The sequence below is a fragment of the Hordeum vulgare genome, chromosome 3H (assembly GCF_904849725.1).
Source record: "Hordeum vulgare subsp. vulgare chromosome 3H, MorexV3_pseudomolecules_assembly, whole genome shotgun sequence".
Lineage (NCBI taxonomy): Eukaryota > Viridiplantae > Streptophyta > Magnoliopsida > Poales > Poaceae > Hordeum > Hordeum vulgare.
The window spans coordinates 75569500-75582830 of NC_058520.1; the positions used below are offsets into that span (position 1 = coordinate 75569500).

General features: G+C 47.9%; 1 protein-coding gene and 1 long non-coding RNA gene across 5 annotated transcripts; one reads left to right on the top strand and one right to left on the bottom strand.

Annotated features, from left to right (window-relative positions):
• The first annotated feature begins 894 nt into the window (after nt 1–894).
• LOC123443035 lies at nt 895–9489 on the top strand. Of its 4 annotated transcripts, XR_006630553.1 has the most exons (7): nt 895–1114; nt 2390–2592; nt 3104–3362; nt 6169–6323; nt 7576–8379; nt 8470–8577; nt 8657–9489. It is a non-coding gene; the product is annotated as an uncharacterized LOC123443035 (long non-coding RNA). The 4 variants fall into 4 exon arrangements; XR_006630551.1 differs by having other exon boundaries at nt 8470–9489; XR_006630552.1 differs by having other exon boundaries at nt 7576–8374; nt 8470–9489.
• Nucleotides 9490–9609: 120 nt separating this feature from the next.
• LOC123443033 (cytochrome P450 734A6-like) lies at nt 9610–12943 on the bottom strand. Its single transcript, XM_045119257.1, has 5 exons — nt 12363–12943; nt 11127–11350; nt 10764–11011; nt 10262–10652; nt 9610–10143 (listed from the first exon to the last, which is right to left on the bottom strand). The coding sequence occupies exons 1-5, from the start codon at nt 12637–12639 to the stop codon at nt 9688–9690; spliced, it is 1596 nt and encodes a 531-aa protein (XP_044975192.1). The 5' UTR covers nt 12640–12943; the 3' UTR covers nt 9610–9687.
• Between the last annotated feature and the right edge of the window lie 388 nt (nt 12944–13331).

The window sequence follows — 13331 nt, forward strand, 5'->3', positions numbered from 1 at the left end:
TAGCATATTTATCATGATGAATTAGTAAAAATTGCTATGATTCATGAATTAAATTTTTCTATGGTTAATTACTAAAAATTGCCATGGTTAATTAATAAATATGTTGTGAAATGTAGTTCAAATACATTGGTACTTCTAATATAGAAGAGAAAACTAGAAGAAACATATCATGACAACTTTAGTATAAACACTATGACAACTTTGGCCCAAAAATAGTCCTTGAAACACATCAATATGGGATATAGTTTTGAAGATATCATCGAGACCGATTTAACGATGAAAACGGATTTCTAATCGGATTTTTTATTTAAGAGATAAAACATTTTTTAAGTCCAAAAAACCAAAAAACTTTTCATCGATGTCATATGTTTGATATGGTAAGATGAACGATAATGATGGCGTCTGAACCATGCTGCTTCGTGTCACATGTGTCATTTATCATTTGCGAAAGAAAAATGAATTCAACGATGTCTCAATGGTGTCCCCTCGGATTTCTCAAAAATCTTACTATTTCAATTCTTCATTTATATTTAGGTAAGAAAATTAGTAGATACTTCGCATGAAATCATCTGGGCTGTCAATTTTGAACATGTCCTTTTCTGTTTATCAGCATTTTTTATATATAATATAAACAGAAATGTTATCTATAAATACATAAATAAATGCGAGCAACAAGACTTGAACGACAGTCCCTCCAACCATTCAACTACGGATTGGTTCACGGGCCTTATGTTTAGCGGAGTTTGCGAGGAAGGTACAAGTGTTTTTTAGCGCAAAGTACAAGTGTTTTCTTGTCCAAAGAAGAGACCGTGACAGTTGGCACCGAACAAGCGGCACCCGATACCCCGTCGAAACCGGGCGGGTCCGGCGCCACGCAGGTGTCCTCCTTCGCCCTCACCCAGCATCCATTCATTTCAAAAAAGAAAGAAAAAAAAACATGGCGAAAACAACACCACGGACGCGGCCGCGGCCAGCGGCCACGGCACGAGACGACGACGACGACGGCGACGCGAATGATTGGGAGGAGAGAGGGGCGTACGGCGAGGCGATCCGGGCAGGGCGGAAGGCGACAAGGGGAAGTGGGCCGCGACAAGATCCATGATCCGAGGAGATGGTACTCGCCCCCTCCTCCCCTCCTGGATTTTTGTTCCTTCCCCACTCCGTACTTGTCTCCACCCGCTTGGATCTTCCCGGATTCCCTCCGCATTATGTATGCGCTGCGCGCTGGGGGCGGCGCGCGCCTACGCCCGATCGCCCTAGGGCTCCTCCGGTCGATTGATCCCTTGTGGCCGCCGCTGCTGTAGGGGTCGAGATGCGCCGATCGAGGGTGAAAGGCACGTTTTTATGTTTTTCGGAAATGAGGGCTCAATTCGTGCTGGATTGGACGAGTGATTCGATCGGTACTGCATGCGGCGGTTCAGGAATGTGTACGGCGGGGTGTTGATTTGTGGTTTCCGATTTGAGAAATTCGTACGACATTCAGCCCAATCTCGTTATTCTTGTCGAGAAGCTCCCTTATCCTCGAAGCTGCGGCCTCCTCCTCCCTTCTAATTTAGTGAACACATGCACCGGCAAGAGAGATCCGGTTAATTATTCAAATTCGACGGTCCCACGTTTGTTCCCTGTGTAGGATTATCAAATTGAAACATCAGGGGATATTTTAATCTGGGTTAAATAAATATGTAATCCGTGGACATGGCACATCTAAATCACTAAATGCCGTTTGTTGAGCATCACTAAGGGGGCTGGATTCGGTGCCGACATTCAAAACTAAATAAGAACTGTGTCTGTCGGATTGACCAAAATCAGGTGGGAAAAGATTAGGGAGTGCAAATGGTTTTTAGGGAGTGGAAACTGGGAAACAAGAACATGAAGAGATGATTGTAGCTTTTTACAACTTTTAAGCCTCAGGTGCTTAATGATTAAACTACTCTGAAGTAGTCTGTATAGATGACTTCATCGGCTGTGTATTACTAGTGGTTTACCAGTGTGATGCTGGCCCTTTAGTACTAACACGTGCCAACTGCCATAGTTAGTTTGCATCAGATTATGAAACATTCCAGAGCAGTAATGTAAGCAACTGAAAGAGTCCACTGTTAAGAGCAGTACAATGCCTTCCTTGGTAATTGGATCCGAAGATACCACATTCTCATATTGACAAAGTGAATGTTTAAGTTATCTAGCAAATACAAACCTTTCTTTAACTGAGGAAATGTTTTTTCCTTGATCTGGGGAAATGTTACCGACTCATTTCCAGATAGCAAATTTCACCTGACATTGTCTCTGACCGTGTTGCATGCCTGCGATTGTGATGAATCTTGTGCTCGTTGAAGTTGGTACAGCATTCAACCAGTTTCTGACTCTCTTGAATTTTGTTTCGTAACCTCAGGAAAATACAGGGAGTTCAGAGAAAGATATTTTCCAGTGAGATAACGCTGGCTAAAACTGATATCTGCAATGCTGCAGCCAAAGCTATGCCATTGTCTATACAGTACATGTCAGCAAGTGGAACGCAGAACAGTTACTCTGTGAGAAGGTACTCAGATGGGTCATGAGAGCAGCTCAAGGCCTGGTGTTGGCAGTCATGATGTGGTAAATATTCCTGCTTCTACATTCAATATCTATACACTGATGGGCTAGCATGGGCCTGAATATGTTTCTGCCATCAGCTGTGCATACAGTGATCATATTCATATGGACCTTTCCCCACCCCACCTCTCTCTCTCTCAGCTGTGCAGTTACTGCGCAAGAGACATTCATTGATAAATAATTTACTATTCTTGTGTTTACCTGCTCGGACATCATTGCTGCAATTTATTAATTATATTCCTGAGGCATGCAGGATCATAATTCATGAATCGGTATCAAAGATATAACTACTTCGTTTACTTTCGTTTATGCCTGCACAGTTTTTTCTATTCAAATGTCTTGTTTGTTCCATTCAACTATTCACCAAAATGCCTGCAGAGAGTATAGTCTTACCTATTTACTTTCAGTGTATATCGGAACCATTCTCCCTCTTCAAATGGCCTGTTTGTTCCCGTGAAAATGCATGCAGATAGCACAATCTTGTTCTTAGCTATTCTGTTCCCTCCCTGTCCAGGTGAGATACAATCTCAAGATGACAATGCCCTTAGGTTGGTGGAACATCCATTATAAGGAGGATTGGAAATAAGTGGGGCAGTAATTAGTTTGATACTGCTTTTTATTTGGTGCCACACCAGTCCACACCAATCCTTGTTATACACTTTGGTATTATCAGAAGAGCACAGTCACGTGATGCACATGTGATGCCATGGATTCTTGGACGAATGGCATGATCATCGATTCATTGTGCCTGCTCTTGGCATCTGACACGACAGGTCAGACTCACGTATCCCCATGTTGTTATGTTTTCATGTAATCTGTTGCGTATGTTAATTTCTTATTAAATACTCCCTCCGTCCCAAAATTATTGTCTTAAGTTTGTCTAGAAATGTATGTATCTACATACTAAAATGTGACTAGATACATTCATATATAGACAAATCTAAGACAAGAATTTTGGGACGGAGGGAGTATAATTTTAGTTGCGCTTCTAACGATACACAAAACAGTTTACACTGCTTACAGCAAAATTATGACTATTTACCTAGAAATTGTATCCCATGATGATTTTTGAGCATCTATTCATGCCACTGAGAACTGAATCAGACAGTTTTGTATGCTGGACATGATCTATGCTTAGAAACCTAGCAACCAAGCAATGTAAAATTAACCTAGCAAGCAAGCAGTTAAAAAGTACTATGATGACTAGATCAATGAACCTGTAATGACAATGTCATGGTGTTGTAACAAATTCAGTATGTTAATTGTCACACCTTGTCAAATGTTAGCTTTGGGATGAGTTAGTTGAACAAGGAGACTGTTACTGTTCATGCATAGATGAAGATCATGCCAATAAGGGATCATGAGCACTATAGCAATTGAACAGCCATCTGCATGGTGAAGGAAAGATGTATAATGCCGGTGGTTAGTTTTTCCCCTTTTTAAAAGAGGAGTATCCAGATCAGATATTTGTTCCTATATCTGCTCAATCCAGGCTGGACCAATCTAAGGACAAGAGCCAAGACCCGCAAGAAATTTGGGCAATGAAAAACTTGTACTGGCCTTGCTTTGATCCTGGAACAGTGCATGCCAGTGGTTGGAGGCATGGAGCTAACCTTTTCTGATGGCAAGAGCATTGATTTCCATTTTCCAATTACTAACAAGACGAGAGAGAAGATACTTCCTTGCTATGAGGCAGTGAAAGCTGGAAGGACTCCAATCATCAGGATGCAGCTTGGCGCGCTGCTGCTGTCTACTACTCTCCGACATAATGGCATAATTCAAGGGTCCTAAGGGCCACAAGAGTTGGTACGTAGTGCCCCAAGGCGCTCAAACAAAACAAAAAACAAACGGTCTACGTGATGAGGGACTAGATTAGCATAAGGACCATAGATCTTACGGGATTTACTGGGGAGTTGTAATGCCAGTAAAAAACTAAGTAGATTTGGAGTCTTCAAGGTCTCCCTTGGTAAGTCTATGAGCTGGATCCATGGAAGAGTGTACACTCCAAGCATGTCGAGCTCGTCGTATCTTTAGATAGTTGAGAGAAAGTTTGGTTGGCGTGAGCTTGATTTGTTTTCTGTGGTGGTATCGGAATTAGGAGAGAGCTTGGGGGTAATATGGTGTTCCACACCCTGATCACAGCTGTGCAGTCGTTGGTCGGACGGCTGTCGGGCACGATACAGTTTGTTAACTGACGGAAAGCTTTTTGGCGGACCTGCTCTCGCATGTGATGCTAGACCCTCTTGATCCTGTCATTTGGCCTGTGCCGGAAGGTACGGCTGTAGAGAACTTTATGTATTCTTTGTCGTTTGTTTGATGTTCTCTCCCTCCAAATTTGAGTCTATTTGATGGTAGAATAATATTTCTGCGGGATGCAATGGTGAACCATTACATTAGTTTTCTTTCGTTGCCTAGCACCTGCTCTGTAATATCCCGGTACCGGTTCATTTTTCACTTGAGGCCTTGCTGCTTCTTTTGGTTGTTACTATTGTGTCGATTTACAGCCTTTTCATCTTTTTGGTTTCCATTTGCTCTGGATCAGTTTTCTGCTGGATAGCTACAGCCTCTAGGCGCTGCAGGAAAATGATAACAGCACCTAAGTTAACATAGCTAGTGCCCGACAAGATATTAATGAGGTCTACTCACATCTCGTAAAGAATCAAACGTGCTGTACTGTATTCTAACCATATTATCCAGTTGTTTCATTTTGTTCTTAAAAATCGATAAATAAGTTGAAATTACAAAATATAAGCTACAAAAACTCTCAAAGCTAATGTCAGAACTTTCTAGGCAGTAATCTGTATTTCTAATGGGAGTATTTTTTTGGAGTTTTACTCAAGAATTACTCCTCGTTGGCAGTTTGTGTTGATTGTTGCAATTTAATGTATTGCTGAGTTAGTGAATTGACATGCACATCTGATCCAGTGCTAGCTCCTATAATGTATGTTGTTTCACATTAGACAAGTACATAACGATCTTTATAATAGATGTGTGGCTGATGCTGCACTAGGTGGATGGACAAGAGATACTCCATTATTGCACGAGAACCAACTGTTTCACATGAATATTTTGTACGGTGTCCATTTATCTTTAGGTTGGTCTGACTTAAAAAGGCAAAAAGATGCCACCTTAGTACTAATGGGGGAACTCAGGGATAGGTTCTCTTTCGTGATCATTTGGCTCAGGATGCATTTTGTTGCATAATACACATTTCAATATTTAGTTATATGCATAGACAAAAATGCACTTTATGCACATAGACTTTGAAAAATATGTAGATTTCCATAAATATTTTCCTGCTTAGGACAAACTTAAATGATATGGTCACAATACTATCGTATGCCTTTCATGGTATGCTTGTTTGGAGTATGAAAGATAGCAGGATTGAGTGAGATTATGCATCCTGCAAAGATGTGTACTATATACTGTATGAATGTCCATTTGAGAATGCCGCTTGCTTTCAGCATATGGAGGGCGCTCTATTTTAACTGCTTGGCTTTAGCTGGCAACCTCAATATAGTATAGGCTAGCTACAGTTGAGTTAACCTAGATTAATGATCCTGTGATCTCCTTTTGCAGATAAACAATGGAACACCCAAGACTGAAGATTTTTTTTGGAAAGCTCACCGAGAGTGAATGATCAATTTTGCATCTTTTAGATTGATTGGTGCATGGAAAGAAAGGTTCCGGAAGATGCATTTAGTTGACTAGCAGCAGAGAGGAGAAGATTACTGGTGAGATGTGCAAGATTTGCATTGCCCCTAGGAGGGGAACAGGTTTGCACAAGTTAACAAACTAAAACGACTACAGTGGATAGAGGACAAGAGACGTGTATTAAGACATCAATATATCCCATGCCCCCTTATTTTTCTGCTCAAAATGTCCATTTTCGAATTCACATAATCCTGCAGCATGCATTCAGTTATCCTAGAGTTCAAGCCCTGTTGCCCTGATCATTTGCTAGTGCAAAGTCTCTATCTTTATATGCTTCAGTCACATGATGATGAGTTCGAAAAAGAAAGGTAGCCTGCTATGATCATTGCATGCAGAAATCTAATCGTGTGTTCTGCTGCATACTTTTGCAGCATGTGGTGATTATGCACCAAATGGAAACACATTTACAAGTGCCACTCCGGTCCCATTCAGTCCGATGTTTTGAACCATGCTGCACAACGGCCCTAGCCCTCCTAGTGAGGCTAAACACGCCTTCCTCCCGGAAACTTGTCATAAAGTGTTCAATAGTTTACGTGTCGCGCCTTTTTAGGATGCCATCGTGATGGTAAAGGTGTTTCTAGCCCCCCGGATTTTGATAATAAAGCACGCTTCGCATGTCGGCTAGAGGTTAGTGGAGAACCCTATGGCCAATTCTGTGTTTAACTGTTAAGCGGTAGTTAACCCTAAGTCTACTCTTATGAAGATTTAACAGTGTTGAAGCCACTATGTGTTTGTTTAATCGTAAAGGTGATTATGCAGTGCGTTGGGGTCACATGCTCTTTTGGCATGGCCAATTGCGCCATTAGGTTTATGGCACATTTTGTTAGGATAGGGAGGAAGAGTGCCATCTCACTGGGATTAATTAAGGGCAAGGAAGGATGCTCTCTGGCACATGCCTTCCCTTATGGGGACCAGAAACACATGGGAGCTACATAACTAGAGCTCCCCCTCAAGAGGAACAAGGCTGTGGCCCCCTTGGGAGATCTCTAAGATTAGAGCTTTCTTGCCCATAACATCACCATATTCGCCTTCCCTGGTCCAAATTCCATAGTAAATTACAGGTATACGACACTAAAGCGATAGTTGAAAGTTGTAGCATGATAACTGTCAATTATGTTTTGGCAGCTGTATTTTCTACTCAGTACTACACTATGTGGCATCACCATAATGATAAACTGAAGAAAGAAAACGCTCATGTTAAAGCACTAGTAAAGCTAGCAAGAGGTGGGTGAATCGTCCCTGAGATTGATTTCCCCATTTGTGATTTTTCAGCATTTTTGGAAGGAAAAGCGAGTGTTTCCCAAATGACGCTAAGGTCTTGAAAGGAAGATGACAAACAAACATCTGCGGGGGAAAATGTGCAGCCAAGGGGTTGGATGTTGTGCAGGCATGAGTTTTTTTCCCTTTTGCCCAATCGAGCTTGGCTTTGGGACGAAGAGAAAGGCGTTTGATGGAGGCAGGTCCGTCCGTCCCTCAGGTGGGGAGAAGAGCCTGTGCAGTGCTCCACCTGGCCAGTGTAGTTGTGGCTGGCTGCCCTGTCTATGCCTTTGCCTTTTTTCACAAAAGAGGTAAAAAGGAGCTGTGCACTCGAAACTTTGATGCTGGCAAGCCTACACGTACCGGGCATTATGGGAGTACCTCCTGTCTGTGGAGCTTGTGAGATGCAGCAGCAGCCAACAGTCAATTGGGGCATCAGTAATCAGCAAGTAAAATCCTGCTGTGCAATGCAGTGCACACTGAGCAGTGGGTGCCCCTTTTTCTTTTTTCTGCAGATCAATGATTGGGAGTTTTGAGGCATATGGTAGGTACTTTTATGGTTTCTTTTACCCCTTAGGCGGCTGCTGTAGGGCACTAGCCGAGCTTGTGCCCCAGATTGTTTGCAACACAGTTAAGCAGCATGAGTCCAGGAACCGAGACTTGAGAGTGAGCAATATACTAGTATGTGGAATTCTGCTGCGGCTGCAGGGCAAAAGACATTCCCTGTACACAAGGACAAGTGTGCCTGTATCATCACATTGGAAGCATGCGTTTGTTCATTAATAGCCCCGCCATGGAAACCGGTAAGCAGCAGGTGAGGTGAGCAGGTTTCTTGTGCTCCATGAAATGAATCTGATCTGAGCTGTAGCAGTGATCCAGATCCAAAACTAAATTTGAATCATTTTGCAGATCCCAAGAGCCTTGCCTTGGCTGTCCCAAGTACTCCCCCCCACAAGCACAAGCGCAGCACTGGAGTCCAATCCACTCCAGCAGCAGCAGCTGCAGCAAGCAGGGCAGGTGGCCATCTCATCTCATCCCATCCCACCCCATTTCCATTCATCCATCCTCTTGTGTGATGCAAACAATGTTGCTGCAGCCAGCGCAGTCTGACAGAGGAGATGAACAGTTGCGCAGGCCCCTCCACCAGGTCCGGTGCGGCAGGCAGCGCCTTTATCGGCCGCTACAGTCCTGGTCCTCGGTCGGCCCGCGATCGCCCGCCCTTGCCAGTGGTGCTTGGCCGGACGCCGTACGCACATGTCCATGTGTGCTGCGTTGTTTACTTACAGAGGAGGCGCTGTGTTAGCAATGGAGCCGCTGATGATGCAGCTATGCTGAGCAGAGCAGATCAGAGCAGGCGTACACCACCATTGTCCATTGCTATGCTATGATCAAATCTATCTATCTATCTATCTATCTTCTACCCGTCTATCTGCTGCTGCCGCCGCTGCGGCTTTCTTGGCTGCCGTGCTCGTGCTGGCTCCAACTGTGGCACACCAATTGTTCCCTTGGCAAGGCACTCTTAAATGGCCCGCACCCAGCGGCGCCCATCTCTTCCTTTAATGGCTTCTACTCTGCATCGCGGGAGAAGGACCACAAGAATGACAGAGAAAAGTAATCAGAGGGGGCACTGTGGCGCCACAATCTTTGCATCATGCATGCATCTCTCATGCCGGCCTTTCCTCTTGTGCTCTTTTTGCCTCCCCGTTTATCCTCTCGCCCTTGCCAAAAAACAAAAGGAACATGACATGTGTACAATTCGCAATCTTCCTTCCATACAACACCAAACCCCATCCATCCACCGAGGAAGAAACCATCACCAACCCGAAAAAGACAGAAAAACTTGGGGAGACACAGCTCAAGCCTTCTACACTGTTACTACCTCTCTACTAATCTAAGCTGCTGGCAGGCATTATATGTTAGTGCAGTACAGTACAGTACAGTACAGGGGGTGGTTCTTGGAGCCATTCTCTTGGTGGCAGCAGAGCTTTGCTCCAGTGATCTCTGCCCTGGATATGATGACAAAGCAAAGCAGCGCGCACCATGAGCAGCACATGGTCATTTCGGCCTGTCATTCTGCCAGTCACAATTCGCACTGACAATGTTGTTGTTAGTGAGTTGATCATCTTTTCACAGGTGATGATCTGGCGTCTGGGACGATGGGCGGGATCGGAAGATTACGGGGGCGCCGTACTGCGGGTGGAGGAGCATCAGGACCGTCGGCGCATGGATGTACTTGGGCGACAGCCGGAACTCGAACCGCTGGAGGATGATGGCCAGCGTGAGCTTGGCCTCCAGGAGCGCCAGGTTCTGGCCGATGCACATCCGCGCGCCCAGCCCGAAGGGTATGAAGGCCGTTGGGTGCTTGGCCGCCCGCGCCACGCCCTCCGCAAACCGCGCCGGGTTGAACTGGGTTGCATCCGGCCCCCACAGCCTCGCGTCGTGGTGAACGGCCATGATCGGGATCAGCAGCTCGGTGTCGCGCGGGATGTGGTACCCGCCAAGCACCACGTCGGACTTTGCCCGCCGCACCGTCGCCACCGCCGGAGGGTACAGCCGCAGCGTCTCGTTCAGGATCATGCCGAGCTGTCAGGGGAATCGACAGCACGCGGTCAGGTCACTCACTGCTATCTGGGAGGAGGCTGGTTTGAAATGATGGTGGAAATGTGCGTGTCAGGGTGCCAGGGAACACGTATGTGCTTACAGTCTTGAGCTTGGCGAGCTGCTCGCGGCAGGGGATGTCGTGCGCGCCGCAGACTTGGAGGACCTCCTGCCGGGCACGCTCCTGCCACTCCGGGTGCATGGCGAGCACCACGGTGGTCCACGTCAGGAGGTTCGACGTCGTCTGCTTGCCGGCGAAGAAGAACGTCTTGCACTCCTCCACGATGTCGTTCACGGTGATGGGGCTGACCGGCTGCCCTCTCCTGCCGCCGTTGCTGCCGGCGTTGATCATGAGGCCGAGGAGGTCCTTGGCGCAGCCTTGGAGCCTCTCGTCGTCCGTGGCCTCCTGCCGCCGGCCGATGAGCGTCACCAGGTTCTTCCTGATCTCCTTGTCCAGCTTCCAGGAGCTCGTGTTCTTCTTGGTCGGCAAGAACCTGTATGTGGTAAGCACGTACGAAACAATCTTACTAATGTACATTACAAAAGTAAAAAAAAAATCAGAGTAGTCAATTAATTACAGTGATCGTGGTTAATCAAGTAGGTACCTGTATCCAGGGATGAAGACCTTGCGGAATGCCTCGGAGGCAAAGGCCATGAGCTGCGACTGGAGCTTGAAGACGGCCTTGCCATCCTCGTAGCTCCGACCGAAGGCCGTGCGTGTGATGGCGTCCTCGGTGACGATCTGGAACCAGTCGGACACGTCGATCTCGACCTCGCCGGACGCGGGGTCAGCCATGGCGCCCCACTTGTCCACCATGTCCACCACCGTCTTGCCGATGAAGGGCAGCAGCATCTGCGGCGTGGCCATGCACGTCAGCAGCAACCAACTACAACATCACCCGCCATAATGCCCAAGGAGGCAAGGGCAGCAGAGCCGTTTTGGTAAAGGAGGGGACCGAGCGACCGACCTTGAGGTTCTCCATGTGGAAGGTGGGCGCGAGCACCCTGCGGTGGTGTGCCCACTTCTCCCCGCGCAGGCTGACGAGCCCCTCCCCCTCGAGCTGCCGCACCATGGGGTGCGACTCGTAGCGGTCGAAGTGCTCGGCGCGCGAGAGAAGGATCTCCCGGATGAGGTCGGGGTCGGCGACGGCGAGCCGCGGCGTCGGGCCGAACCATATGAGGAACGTGGAGCCTGTGAGCAGCAGCAAATTAAGTGGCCGTGAGCGACAAGCAGGCAAGCAAACAAGGGGATCAATGATTGACCAGGGAGGCCATGTTCCGCCACATCAGCATCCACCAGCTGCCAAGGCGGCGAGAAGGCACAGGCTAGCGGGAGAAGACGCTGGCATGGACACGCCATGGGCACAAAAATACACACATAAATACATGCAGCAAGGTTACCGGTACTGCTAATCAAGCTGCAAAAAATGGCAATGCGGCGTGAACGCACAAGGCACCAGCAGAAGACGCTGGCATGGCATGGGTACATACATGTACATATACGTAGAAAATTGCAGGCATAAATATACATACATACATACATACAGCAAGGCGGCAAAAAAATCATGACCCAGGCAAGGCAAGATCAGTCGAGTTTCAAGAAGTAGTAGTAGTACAAGCAGGCAAGCAGAGGAGGAGCAGTGGCAAAGAAGGACTGCGACGGGGCAGCGCAGCAGGAGCAGGGGATGTGGATGCGAATGGGAGTAAATGGGAATGGCGACGGACGGTGGCCGGCCGGGGAAGGGAGGGAGAAAATGAGATGTGTAGGATAGACGACCCCTGGGCGTGGCCACCTAACCGGGCTGCAGCCGGGGGACAGCGATAACGAGAGACAACTACGGCAAACCACTCCGACAAGCCAAGCCCAGGCGCTCGACATGCCACTTAATGCATGTCACTCCGAAGCGGCATTTCGGGAACAAGACGCGCTCGACAGCAGCTGTTGCAAGTTGTTGCCGCTGCCTGCCTGCCCGCCCGCCCCCGCTCTCCTCTCTCTCTGTTGTGCTTGCCGCCGGCGCCGATTCTCCCTTCCCTTGATTTTCCTTGTGAATTTTGGTTTCTTTCCTTGTTCTCTTCATCATTCATATTAAAGATGAAGGGAAAAAGAAGCTTGTTGGGAGGAGATCAAGCAAGCAGAGGAAGAAGCAGAGTGTGCCGAGGAAGACGAAGAAGCAAGGCCATGGGAATATGGTGTATGTGCTTACCGTAGATTTTCTTCCAGTGGTGGTAGAAGGCGAGGACGCGGGGGAGGACGTTGTGGGAGCGGTAGGGTGGCGGCATTGGCTTGGCGGAGGCGGCCACCATGAGCGCCACCATCTCCCTGACGCACCCGATGAAGAAGCGGTAGGGCGGGCCCCTGATCCCCTGCCGCGCGAAGTGCTCCTCCACGCGCCGCGGCCGCCACCACAGCACCTCCATCAGCTTGGCCGCCACGTACGCCACCGCCGCCACCGCCGCCGCCATCCACCACCAACCAGTCATCCGCACCGCACAGCACCAATACCAAGTGTATGTATCTGTATATCCCCTCCTCTCGCCTCAGACACTCACTCGTCTGAGCTGTGCCGTCCGTCCTCACTCCTCAGAGAAGAAGAAAGAAGGAAACAGAGGAGGAGGTCGCGTGAGGTGGCAGGAGTGGAGACGTGGTGTGGTGAGGTGAGAGGAGAGGAGAGAAAACGAGGGTGGATTTATATAGGGGAGCCAGGCTCTGGCTCTGGACCAGCAGTCTCTGTGTATGTGTGTAGTAGGATTAGTATTATCATCGCTGAAACTGAAAGCGTAGGATGGATCCATCCATCGGTTTCGTTCCATTTAATCTAGATAGAAGGTGGGGAGGGAGGGGGCACAAGGGTAAAAGCAGCGTGATGGCAGAGAGCGAGCGAGAGGGACGTGATGTGGAGCGAAGCAGGGCCGGCGCCGTTGGAGCCGCCGTCGCGGGGATTAATGGCGGGGTCAACCCAAATTGGCAACTTTGTTCCCTTTCGTTTTGGCCTTCTCACTTCTCTCTCTCTCTCTCTCTCCAGCCTCACTCAATCCTCGGCCTTTCTCTCTCTCCTGGCCACCTGTAACACCGCACCAGCACTGTTCCATTTTCACCGCTCCGCTGCGAAAATTTGCCAGTGCGGTGCGCGCAGCAGCAGCAGCGGCGCGCTACAGAGAGGATTCTCTTCTCA

What these genes read in the sequence shown, in the direction of transcription:
- LOC123443033 (XM_045119257.1), bottom strand. Translation starts at nt 12,639, where the DNA reads ATGACTGGTTGGTGGTGGATGGCGGCGGCGGTGGCGGCGGTGGCGTAC. An exon ending in CCACTGGAAGAAAATCTACG is followed by an intron (nt 11,351 to 12,362) that starts GTAAGCACATAC and finishes TGCTGCTCACAG; the next exon opens with GCTCCACGTTCCTCATATGG. An exon ending in AGCTCGCCAAGCTCAAGACT is followed by an intron (nt 10,144 to 10,261) that starts GTAAGCACATAC and finishes TTCCCCTGACAG; the next exon opens with CTCGGCATGATCCTGAACGA.